The sequence below is a fragment of the Kogia breviceps genome, chromosome 3, assembly GCF_026419965.1.
Source record: "Kogia breviceps isolate mKogBre1 chromosome 3, mKogBre1 haplotype 1, whole genome shotgun sequence".
In the NCBI taxonomy this organism is placed as follows: domain Eukaryota; kingdom Metazoa; phylum Chordata; class Mammalia; order Artiodactyla; family Physeteridae; genus Kogia; species Kogia breviceps.
Genome location: NC_081312.1, coordinates 35116292 through 35129183, shown reverse-complemented (window position 1 = coordinate 35129183; position 12892 = coordinate 35116292). Strand labels below are relative to the sequence as shown.

Here is a 12892-nt window from a genome sequence, read left to right as displayed (position 1 = left end):
ATCCACCTCACTACAAATAATTCAATTTCGTTCCATTTTATGGCTGAGTAATATTCCATTGTATATATGTGCCACATCTTCTTTATCCATTCATCTGTCGATGGACACTTAGGTTGCTTCCGTGTCCTGGCTATTGTAAATAGTGCTGCAGTGAACATTGTGGTACATGACTGTTTTTGAATTATGGTTTTCTCAGGGTATATGCCTAGGAGTGGGATTGCTGGGTAATATGGTACCTCTGTTTTTAGTTTTTTTAAGGAACCTCCATACTGTTCTCCATAGTGGCTGTATCAGTTTACATTCCCATCAACAGTGCAAGAGGGTTCCCTTTTCTCCACACCCTCTCCAGCATTTATTGTTTGTAGATTAACCAGTGATTTTTGTGTGTGTATGAACTTTCCTCAGAACAAAATTATAACTATATCAGTGGTGGGAGTTCTTCAGTTAGGCTCTAGTAGTCTACATTTTGTCTTTTTAAAAATAGTTTGTTGCCATTAATTAATCACAGCAGGGGAAAAAATCTCCTTCATTTGGAGTTTTGTGCTCTCCGTTCCTGTGATACCAGGATGAAATAAAAATGAGTGAGGATAGGGAAAAAAACCATTTAAAAATCCTGAATTGTCCTTCTGAATAATTATCATGCATTTTGTGTCACTGATGAATTAGAGAACTGAGGACATTGTATTTTACATATAGATATCAGCTTGCTACTGGTATTTCACATCTGATTATCAGTATGTAAATGATATAATTGTATTATTAAGTTTTGGACCTGAATTGTATAAAGGTAATGAAACAGTAAAATACCAAAGCAAATATTTAATTATAATTTAAATGAGCACTTAATAGTTCTTTTTAATAAATAGCCAAAATGTAGGATGGATGAATAGAACTAGCAATAGAGTAAGCAGAGATCCTTGTCCCACTTCTTTACAAACTAGCTGGGTAACTTTGAGTGAATTATTTAACCACATTGTACTTCAGTTGTCTTATCTGTAAAATGAATAGGCAAATCTACTAAGGTCTCTACCAACTCCAGAATTTTATGGTATGTCATTCTAATCTCAACTAAGTGTCATAATATTGGTGTGGAAAAAAAGAAACTTTAAGTAATCATTTATTCCTACACGTTTCCTTTAAGGCAACTATGTAAAATAAAATCCTGAAAAATGTAAAACTTTCCTAAACCACTTGAAACTTAGGGGAAAAAAAATATTGACTCATTCATAGGCAAAATGTAGAGGAACATCTGTTGAGGGTCCAACAACTCTAAGTTTAAATTCTAGCTTTTTCCCCTTCTAGTTTGTGAGCCCATGAGCAAGTATATTTCTTGATCTCTCTGGGTCCATTAATGAAAAAAAACAGTGAGTCTGTTTCCTTAAATATAAAATTGAAGTATGAGTACTTACCTGACAGGATTGCTATACTCATTAAATAATGAGATCATAAAATTAGAAACAGTGCTCAATTTTTTTTAACCTAAATATATTTTGAGTGGCTGACAAGATGTCAGACATGCCATTTAAATACATAATGAACATTAATTATAAACTATGCTATTTCCTGTGTTATATTTACTTTCAAGCATCTGATGGTTGCATCTTCATTTTCTATAATGAATAAAATAAATACCCAAAATTGCAGTGTCTTTTGATTAACAGTGGAAACTGTTCCATGAATTGTGCTTCACATTTTTCTTAATGAGTGTTGAAAAGAATCTGTTTCTTCACTGTTTATGCAGTATTTCAGTATGTGAATGTTTTGAGTAGGCAGGCAAGTCATTCTGCATGTGAAAATATTATTGTTTTCTTTCAGGAAACCCTGATAGATTGGTGTGATGAAAAGGAACTTAATTTGATACTAACAACTGGAGGAACAGGGTTTGCGCCACGAGATGTCACTCCAGAGGTGAGATAGCATATGCTTTTCTGATATTCAAGGAGTAGACTATTCATGTTATTTTTAATACTTTTTATTATTTTTTTATGATTTATGTAATTTTGCTAGACAGAACCAGAGACCTGTGGTTGTAAGAATGTGAACATTTTGCTGTGGGAGAATCATTATATTAAAAAAAAAAAAACCTTTCGTGACTTCTTTTCTTTGGACTTAAACTAGAAATTATCTAAAGTGAGGAAGATTGAACTGGTCCAGAAGGTAATCCTGCATTTGCTCAGTGGTCTGTGGTATCGGCTGAATTTCAGGATTATTGCCAAAGGAGGTAATAGCAGAACTCTGATTCAGCATGGCATCTGGTCTGATGTGCTTTGTTAATATAATTCAAAATGTTTCTGATTTGTCTTTTCTTGAGATACTCTTGTCATTGGTCACAAGTAGGATGACTGCAATAGCATATTTATACCAATTTTATAGTATTTGATGAGAAAGTTATATATTCCATAATTTTTAATGTGAATTTAAATGCAGAATTTAATAAGCCAAAAGGCAGAATTAATCTCTAGGCTTCATGCCACAAGAATCACCTTCAACCTTGCACAGGAAAAAAAATTAGGGAAAGAATGAAGAATAGACAGTGCTCAGTGATACAAGGGAGAAAGTCCTTCTTTCTTTTTAAAGAAGCCATAAGCTTCATGTGTCACTTCAGAGTCATATGCAAACTTATATTAATACTTGTGACATTGTTTCCTTTACCTCCCAGAAAAGTGTTTCTTGGCTGAATTTCAACTTACTGTTAACTGGTTTTTTATTTCCATATCTGTATACCATTGTGTCTCCTATCTTATTCATAGCAAGATACTTTTGCTCTGTACGTATTAAATAATTCTTGTCCTTACTCTAATATAGCAGTTTTCAAACTTTAGCTTGTACCACAGTTAGAGGTAAAACAGATTGCTACCCACAGTGTTTCTGATTCAGTCAATCTGCAGTGGGTCCCAAGAATTTGTGTTTCTAGTAAGGCCCCAGGTAATACACATGTTGCTGGCCCATAGACCGTGCTTCCAAACTTTGGGAACCATTGGCTCTAGTATGTGAAAATGCACATTGTTTTAACAAGTTTTAAAATATTTTCTATTCTTCTATGTAAAAATCATGGTACAGAAATTTTTGGAATATTTTATTAGTAAGCTTATAAATAAAGTCATTTTGTTAAGCAATTAGAATAGAATTCTGGGAGATTGTTAGCTTCAACTGCTTAAAAAAGAAGTCATTCTTACATAGCTTCTGGGTCCTAAGGGGAAATGGTCCTTTGGCCAATTTTTATATTTCTTTTAAACTGTGAGACTAACTTAAAAAGTACAATTGGAGGGAAACCATCTCATGGAAAGGTGTGTTTATGTTTTGTTTTGTTTGTAAGAACATCTCCCACATATGTGAAGACATTGATTTTTGGAGTTTGAGTGTTGGGTTAAGTTTTTGAAGTAAATGACCTTGGTTTTATATATCCTTGTTGTTTGTGTACCAGTTTGATATTTTCATAATATTACTTTTATATCAGAAAAGTAGAATAGAATTCATTCATAACCAGTTAACAAAATTACTTTTAATTGTGGGAAAATAATTTGCATCACAAAATTAAATATTTTGTATTCCTTGGAGTTTCAAGTTAATACCAAAACACTATGTTGCAAATCCAAACTTTTAAATTCTGGCTCTGCTACTTACAACACGGTGAGTGTAGACTAGTTATTAAATCATTCTGTGCCTTAATTTCCTATAAAATGAGGGAAATGAAAGTGCTTATCTACCAGGGTGGCTGTGAGGTTTCAATGAGAACTATTCCTGGCATTTTAGTAAGCAGTATGTAAGGGTTAACTTATAAGGGTTAATGTTTTTTTATTAGTTATTACATAACTACCAAAGTGGAAAAATTTGTAGTATTTTTTATATATAACTATCAAATGGGCAAAAATAGTCATATACTAGATTTAAAGTATATCCATGAAATCGTCACAATCTTGTTAAATTTTTAAAATTTTAACATAGTAAGCTTCATATTTTATCTTTTCCATCTCCATATAACTCAGAGGTCTTGAAATTCTACCATTCTAGTATCTGTTTATCACCCAACCTTTTTTTTGCTACTGTTAGTTAACAGGAGTCTTTCCATGACTTTGTATATTTCATTATATCAGAAAATTGAGAAGTCCTTTATTCTTCAATGCAGTTCTTTAGTTACCAGAAAACCTTCGAAGTGCTCTTATATTTGTATTTGCCTATAGCAACTACCTGGCTAAAATTGTATTAGGGTAAACACATATAATTATGTCTTCTCTAATATCTATTTTTGAAAGCAAGTAACTTACCTGATTGTGAATATCTTGATCTTTAAAAGATTTACTTTATTTCAAATTATATATATATATATATATATATACACACACACACACACACACACACACACACACACACACACACATAAGGTATGATTATCTATAGCAAAAGTCCATTGGGCTGTTAAGCCTTTGAAAAATAAACATAAAAGCAATATAAGACCACCCAAAAATAATTCTCCTAATTTCTTCTAACCTTTAAATAGTTGCAATTCTTATAATATCTAAAACTTAACACTGGTATGTCAGCTATGAATCCAGAGATATAATTTTGGACCTGTAATAATATAGTTATTTGTCTTAGATAATTGTGCCTAAAAAGAGAAACCTATTTGTAGAGCATATGTACCTATACACAGCTTAAGGTTGCAAATATTTTTAAATAGAGTCAGAAGTTATTGGCAGAAAACACAAATATTAGTGATAAAGGTAAAATAATATAAAATTTCTCCCTTAAGGTGCTAATATTTTATAGTCAGTAATTGTCAGTAATAAGTTTGATCTACAAACACAACGGACAATGTTTGTGAGTGGTGTGGGTTGTTTAAAAAAAGGAAGGGGGAAAATGATAAATTGAATGAGTGAAATAAAGCAATCTAAAGTTATTGTCACTGTGTTTGAACCTTAGAGAAAATGAAAAGTTTAATAGCTTTAGAGTTCTTCCAGGTCTATTAACAGAAAAATGGAAATAACAAGTTTAGTAAAATGTATCTTATTTACATATTTTATACAAATAAGGCAATCAGAATTGATTTTCCTAAATTACGAATTTGTTTCTACTTTTAAGCCCTGTATCTTAGAATGAGGTTTATCTGATAGTCACGTACCTGCTGGTCTGTTCCCTGCCTTTCAACATGAGATACTATCAAAGCTTACATACAGTAGCATAATAATCCATACTCTGCAACTTTTGAAAAGCTTTATTTTTAATAATAGATTACATTTTCTCAGATCTGATAAAGGTTGGATAATCCATGGACATTGGTGAAATGCTAGTAATAAAATTCTATAGAATGTAATTCATTGCTATACCAAGTATATTATCTCTTCATGTCCCATTGTCACTTAAAAGCAATTATATCCAAAATAGGTATTATTATGTAAAGAGTCTTTTATTATTCTTAAAAGGTAAAAGTATAATTAAGGACGTATAAGTGAGGTAAAGTGAAAGCCCTTTAGACATAAAGTCTAGAAGAGAATAAAAGATGAAGAAACATTTATTTTAAAAGAACATCTTTGCAATTACAAAGAAATGTTTGATAATATATTATGGTAAATTAGAAAATACTGAACTAATTAATATTTGTAAGGTAAAAATAATTTTCAGCACTTTTAGACTACTAAGCTACACCAGAATAAAAGGTTGTATAGTAATGTATTATTTTGATTATGAATTAAAGAGTTAAATAAAAGCCTAGCATGCATCTTAGGTCTCATTTATTTATTCATTTATCAAGCTTTTTATTTTATTTTTATTTATTTATTTATTTATTTTTTAAGCTTTTTATTTTTAATCCTTGATATGTATCTGATGCCGTGCTGGGTGCTGGAGTTAAAAAATGAATAAGACATGGTCCCTGTCCTCAAGAAACTCAATCTATTGCAGGGGTCAGCAAACTACGGCCTATAGGCCAAATTCAACCTGTTGTATTTTTTGTATGGCTTGTGAACTAAGAATGGATTTTTCATTTTTAAATGGCTGATAGAAGTCAAAAGGAAAATAATACTTTGTGACATGAGAGCTATTTGAAATTTAAATTTCAGTGTCCATAAATGAAGTTTTATTGGAACATAACCACACTCATTCATTGACCTATTGCCTATGGCTACAACAGCAGAACTGAATAATTGAATGAAAACCGTATAGGCCTGCAAAGCCTAAAATATTTACTGTCTGATCCTTTGCAGAAAAAGTTTGCCAACCTCTGGTCTGTTAGATGAACATAAGTCATCTTTACTCACATTTTTAACTGACTTTTAACCTTACTTTTACCTTTTGTTCTTTAGTAATTTGAAATGATGTTGGGTTTTATTTCTTAAATTTTTACTTTTAGAAGGAGCAAAGAAAGAACACTTTTCTTCCATAATAAAGTGTATTGCCCCATTGTCTCAGTAGACAATATAGAATAATAAAGACAAAAGATCCCTCATTATAAATAATATATAAAATTTTGACCCTTCAAAATTGATCAAATTATTGGATTTGTTATACATTAAGTAAAGTCTCACTCCGAAAAAATTTTCAAGCTATTGTTCATAGTAGTATCTCCTAAAAAGTGTCCTGATAAAATTTGTCATTATGAAATAAACTAAAGGAGGAATCGCAAAAATTTCAGGTAACTATAAATTTGATATAAAGGATGTTCATTTAAAAGGGTTTTTATGGTTCATTTTGGAAGTGAAGAGGCATCTGACAAAATGACTAATGCTGAAAGAGGTAAAATCTGGTACAAAGGATGGATTTCTAGGAAAAGATTATGAATTCCAGATCACATATTTTGTTTATAGCCTAAAATATTTACATTTCTTTGGAACAGATTACTACCTAAGCCTTTCTACAAATATTTTCCACTTGGGTTATTAGGAACTTTTTTACAGAAATATCAAATCAAAGAAAAACTATTTATTTTATAAAATTTATTTCATAATCAGTATATTGAAATTTATATATTTCATAACTTCAGGTGTGAATGTACTGTAAGTCAACTATAATTTTATGTGGTCATTAACCATTTTTCTTACATTATAATGCTTCAAAAACGAGAATACTGTGTAAGTAAAAGGAAGGAGACATAATTGAGCTGAGTTACTGACTATATGTTAATGATTCTTAATTTGTGACTCTTGTGAAAATCAGTGAGAATTTACATTTAACAGCACCATCTAAAAGTTAACATTGGACATTTTAAAAACCAGAAGAACTCTCCTGCATTATAGCAGAAGCATAGCAGAACACCATGTTTAATAATTTCTGTTTTTGAAAGAAAATTTGATCACTACTCTAGGTCATTTAAATTGTATAGTTGCTTTCAAGTACATATCAATATTTTCTAGAAAACATTGTTAATTTCCCTAGCAAAATATCATATACTGGTATTGTAGAACTCTATGAATATTTATTTTGTAATTCTAACATTGTTATGACTAAAGTAAAATACCTATTATACATGATAAAGGTAAAATAACCATATTGAAATAAAATTTTGAGTATTTTAAAATTGTTCTGTATAAATAGGACAACTAAACAGTGTGAAATTGGTAAGAAAGCAGAATACTAGAAACTCTTGTACTGGAAATATTTAAAACTAGATTCAATAAAATATACTATCCCTTTATGGTCAAGTAAGGTTATATTTTATGCCATTTGAAGGAGCTCTTGTAATTTTTATGAAATAGTCCTGGACATGAAAAATAAGTTTTCATCTTTTTACCTTTGTCTAAATATGTTGGGATGCAATATGTCTATATCCTGATACTAACACTGTAGAGTCAGACAGACCTAAATTTGGATCTAAAATTCTACCACTAACTATGAAATTAAAGCAAATTAATCTGTTCAAACTTCAGTTTTCTCGTCTACTCAATTAGCTAATGCCTACCTCTCAAGGTTGTTTTTTCTGATAATTGAGATAAAGTCAATAATAATAATTAACAAATATATATAGCACTTACTATGTGTCAGGAGCTATTTCAAGCATATGTTTTTTTGTGTTTTTTTTTATATTAACACTTTAAAATTTATTTTGTGAGAAAAATATTGAAATATCAACTTCACAAAAGAGAACAGTACACTGAATCCTCCTTATCTACTACCCAGATTCAAAATTTGGATTTTGCTTCAGCTAAAACGTTTTTTTCTCCTTCTTTTTTTTTTTAACATCTTTATTGGAGTATAATTGCTTTACAATGGTGTGTTAGTTTCTGCTTTACACCAAAGTTAATCAGTTATACATATACATATGTTCCCATATCTCTTCCCTCTTGCGTCTCCCTCCCTCCCACCCTCCCTATCCCACCCCTCTAGGTGGTAACAAACCATCTAGCTGATCTCCCTGTGCCATGCAGCTGCTTCCCACTAGCTATTCTGTTTGGTAGTGTATATATGTCCATGCCACTCTCTCACTTCGTCCCAGCTTACCCTTCCCCCCCACCGTATCCTCAAGTCCATGCTCTAGTAGGTTTGTGTTTTATGTTAATTCATTTAGCCTTCAAAACAACCATATGAGGCAGGTACTATTGTTGTATCTATTTTAAAGGTGGAGAAACTGAGACAGATCAATTAATTGATTTGCCCAAGGTTATCCAAGTTAAGAAGTGACTATAATGCATGTAAAAGCATTCTAGTATAAAACCTGGCATGTTTGTAGATGCTCAGTAAATGTCCTTTTTTCCTTTACCTTTTTCTTTCTCATTTAATTAATAATATTACCTATTACCTCTAATTAGATATGACAGCCCCAAATGTTTCTGCTGCTAACCATTGTACTCTGATACCTATTGTTAGCTATTAGCATACCTGGTGGATATGTCTAAAAAATAAGAATGTTAGTCAGTATTTTCCCACTACTACTTCAGGGCCTGGGCAAAGGAACAAGAATAAGAATTTCTATAGTCTATATTATATGTGGATTATTAGTGCAGTTGCATTAAGTACCTCCTGATATCCTGTCTGAACCTATTTACTTTGATCCTCTGTAGTTTAAAATTTTTGGAATATGGCTTGAAATGTCCCAAATATGTGACATTCAGGATAGCTTTTTAGTAATAGTCCCTTTTATCTGGAGTTTATATTTATTTTGCATTATCCATTGTAAAGTAGTATATGCCTCAGAGCATGGGCACATTTATGACCTACCAGTTTGCTAAAAACAACATTTATAGTCTTTGTTCAATTTAACAAGTATTTATCAAGCACCTTAGGCTTTATTGAGTGAATGCTAAAGTACATGTACTCCTAAAATTGTCACCTGACCAATCAAAACAATACAAACTTAGTATCAAAAATGTTCAGACAATTCAGGTCAAAAAAATTCTTTAAAGGGAAAGATTAATATAAAGCTGAGCTATCAGTGAAATTTTTATACAAGTAGAATATAAGCTAAATTGAAGGAGAGAAATGGGATTTAGATTAGGAGAGAAGACATTACTGATGGGAGTAAGAAAGAAAGGGAAATGTATGATCAAGCTACAGAGAAAGATAAAATTAAGAAAATCTTCCTGGCTAGAGCAGAAGATTCACTTTACATAGAAGGATGGATAAACTAGAACTATGTTATTTTAATCTCTTTCTTAGAACAGCTAGAGTAGTACGATCTGTGGAGATGAAAAACAGCAACTGTCATTATTCAGAGATTCCTCTGAAGCCAAAATTCTTAAGATGACTATCAACCAATACACACAGTAAAACCATGCCATCAATCCTTTGTAAAAGTAAACCCTTTTGAGAATTGGCACTTATTCAAATGTACATTCCCCAGTAAGACTAACATCATTCTTTTTGAAGATTGGTTTTTTTGCCCTGGTTTTTGTTTTGTTTTGTTTTTGAAGTTCTGATGTAATATGCAAACCTAGTGACTATCCATACCATTATTTATATATAAAATTTAAACTGCTGTGAAGCACCAGGTTCCAATTTTGTTGATTTGTTGTTTGGAAACCTTTTCAGTCAATACTTATCTTACCATCAAAACAAGGGATATTTTTTATCATAGATTTTTGTCAGTGCTGTACCTCGAGTTGGCTTAATGTTTTGTATAAAATTACTAGGTAATAATAGAGAAATCACCGTTTGATGAGAATTCAAAATCCGTCGTGTTCAAAGTCCTAGCATGACCTTTTCATCATTCCCAGCCTTTGTGTGAACATCTCAGTCACAGCTTCTTTCATCTGAGAGTTCATTGCTTGTGTAATTCTAATTATTTGAAAGTCCAACCCTGCCACTTTATCCAAGACATTTACCCTGTTTTATTTATGCATTAAAGGGAAAAGCTCCTTAGTATTACTATCCCAGTTGAAAAGTAACAGGTATAACATTAGAACAGTTAGATAATTAGAGCAATATGTGACATTGCATTTAAAAATCATGTTGAAAGCCTCCTGTTCCACATAGCAATACTACAGAGGGAAGTGTACATTGTTCCTTGAGGTGGGGATTTTGGAATTTTAAGCATAAGGCAAAAAGAAAAATTTCATATATGAAGAACCCATAAATAAAACGCTGTCTTCATTTTCTCTTAAGTACGTTTCTTTATTGCATGCCTACTCTGCATCAGAACAAGTTTTCAACTTTTGGGGAGTCCTAATGGGGAAGAGAGATCAGTCATATCAGTTGACATACAAGTGAGTACAAATATACTTATTATTGTAAATTCTATGTCTAATTAGAGCTCTTACTAGAAAAGTAGTGTTGCCCATATAACCATTTGTGGTGCAGCATAACATAGTGCTTAAGAGCACAGACTACTTGGATTCGAATCCTAGATTCACCTCTTAATAGCATGTGACCTTACACAACTTACTTTACTCAGTTTTCTTATGTGTAAAATGGAGAGAATAAGAGTACCTACCTCAGAGGGTAGTTATATTATGTGAGTTAATGTAAATAAAAGCAATATTTATTTGCTACATAAATATTTCCTATTATTACCTACAATCTAAATAGAAAGAACTTTAGCTTAAAAAGTAAGTAGATAATGGTTGAGTAAATATTGAAAGAATTTTTCTCTGGTGCAAAAATCAAGCAGGTTAGGTTACAGAAAAGGAAAAAGAAACAGAGATGACATGCTAAATGTTTATTTTTACCTTGAATTTATCATAGTAATAAAATCTTGAAATCAGTGTTCCAAATCACCCTTACAACCTACTCTCATAAAATGAACAGAGACTGGCGTACTAGAATAGTTTTGCAAAATGTATGCTAATATATTGACAACAAAGCATCATTAAATATTTTGCAAATATAAAATGCTAAAAGCATGTTTATTTAGAGATATAGTTTCAGGAGTGAAGATTTCAGAATATTCTTTTCTTCATTATTGTCTGAAACCAAGAATGTGAATTCATCTTCCTTTTATTAGAGCTCCATCTATAAAATGGACTTAATATCTCTTTTCACATAAAATGTAATATGATAACAAATGGATTTATATCTATCAAGTCCTGAGCTTCTTAGAATAATATTACTGAATTAGAGCAGAATATTTGTAACTTTATGTTATTGCTAGGCATAAAAGGAAACTGATAGACGGTAAGAAAATGGACTCAGATAACAATAAACTGGAATTATTCTAATAGTTTTACTATATTATTTCCTCATATTGGAACTTGGGAAAAGCATGGCTGCTATTAAAGAATGGCAGACAAATATCCAACAGAGGGAGTAACCATTTCAGATAATCATAATAACAGACACAACTGAGAATTTACAGGAAGGATCCACGTTCCTTCAAAAGATGCTGAGAAGAAAGAAGTAAAGCTGTTGGAAGTATGGAGTTTGAAAATGAACTGTTACCAGTTGCACAGAGAGAGAGAAAGACATCAAATATCAAAGGCAGCAATGCAGAAGCAGCAATTGATTGTGCTGAAAGGACCAATTGATAAGAGGCAATATATTATAATCCTCTATGAAGACTGAAGATAGCATTATATTGATGGATGTCATTGAATAATTTAAGTGTTTTCCCCTCACCTTCTTCACTCCTTCCCATAAGTTTGATTGCAGCATATGATATATGGCCCTTGCATGTAATAATCCTCAGCATGGAATTTTATGTGAGGAGAAGATAGGTCAGTTTTGATTAGGAGGTGATTTTAAATAGAGTTCTGCAAATTTTAAAAATACTTTTCTACAAAATGTAGGCATTGGAAGCAATGACAAAATTAGTTTTGAATATTGTATAAATATGGGATTTCCCTGGTGGTCCAGTGGTTGACTCTGTGCTTCCCGTGCAGGGGGGCATGGGTTTGATCCCTGGTTGGGGAACTAAGATCCCACATGCCATGTGGCATGGCAGTAAATAAATAAGTAAGTAAGTAAAGTAAAATGTGGTCTTATTATAATGTTTCTCATGCTTGCAATGATCCGAGACTATATTTTATATAGGAGACCTGCATTATAACCCCATTGATAAGGTTCAAAAGAGATTCACGTCATGCCAATTTCCCACTATTGTTAAACACGGTATTTAGAGGTTTGGGGTAGTTATGTGATACTTTGATATGAGTTCTATTTGTGGGTCCTATTTACTTCCCTTTCTCATTTACTCCCTTTTGGGCATTTTTCAAGACTTGCCTGTACTGTATCCTGTCCCTTAAGATGGGACTGCTTTGTGGGGTGGATAGATGAATGAATATCACCATCAGTATTAAATATTTAGAGGAATGAGAGGTCTGCTTTTATATAATATTGAAAGCCTATCCTAATATAAATGCATCTTCTGTATCTTGTGTAACAGTAGCAACAGTATTAATAATAATGCTCTAGTTTATCTTTGTTCAAACTTTAGTTATTATTGTTTGCCTTTTAAATATAAAATACCTTAAAAGAGGGATCAGCAAACTTACTCTTTAGAGGTAGTAAATATTTAGACATAATAAATATT

General features: G+C 31.7%; 1 protein-coding gene across 13 annotated transcripts in view; it reads left to right on the top strand.

Moving 5' to 3' along the window:
* The window catches only part of GPHN (gephyrin), a 640157-nt gene that overhangs the window by 281647 nt on the left and 345618 nt on the right, over positions 1–12892 (top strand). For all 13 annotated transcript variants that reach the window (XM_059059572.2, XM_059059574.2, XM_059059562.2 and 10 more), the window contains exon 4: positions 1816–1908. In XM_059059572.2, the coding sequence (XP_058915555.1) occupies positions 1816–1908 (93 nt within the window). The remainder of the gene's footprint in view (positions 1–1815; positions 1909–12892) is intronic.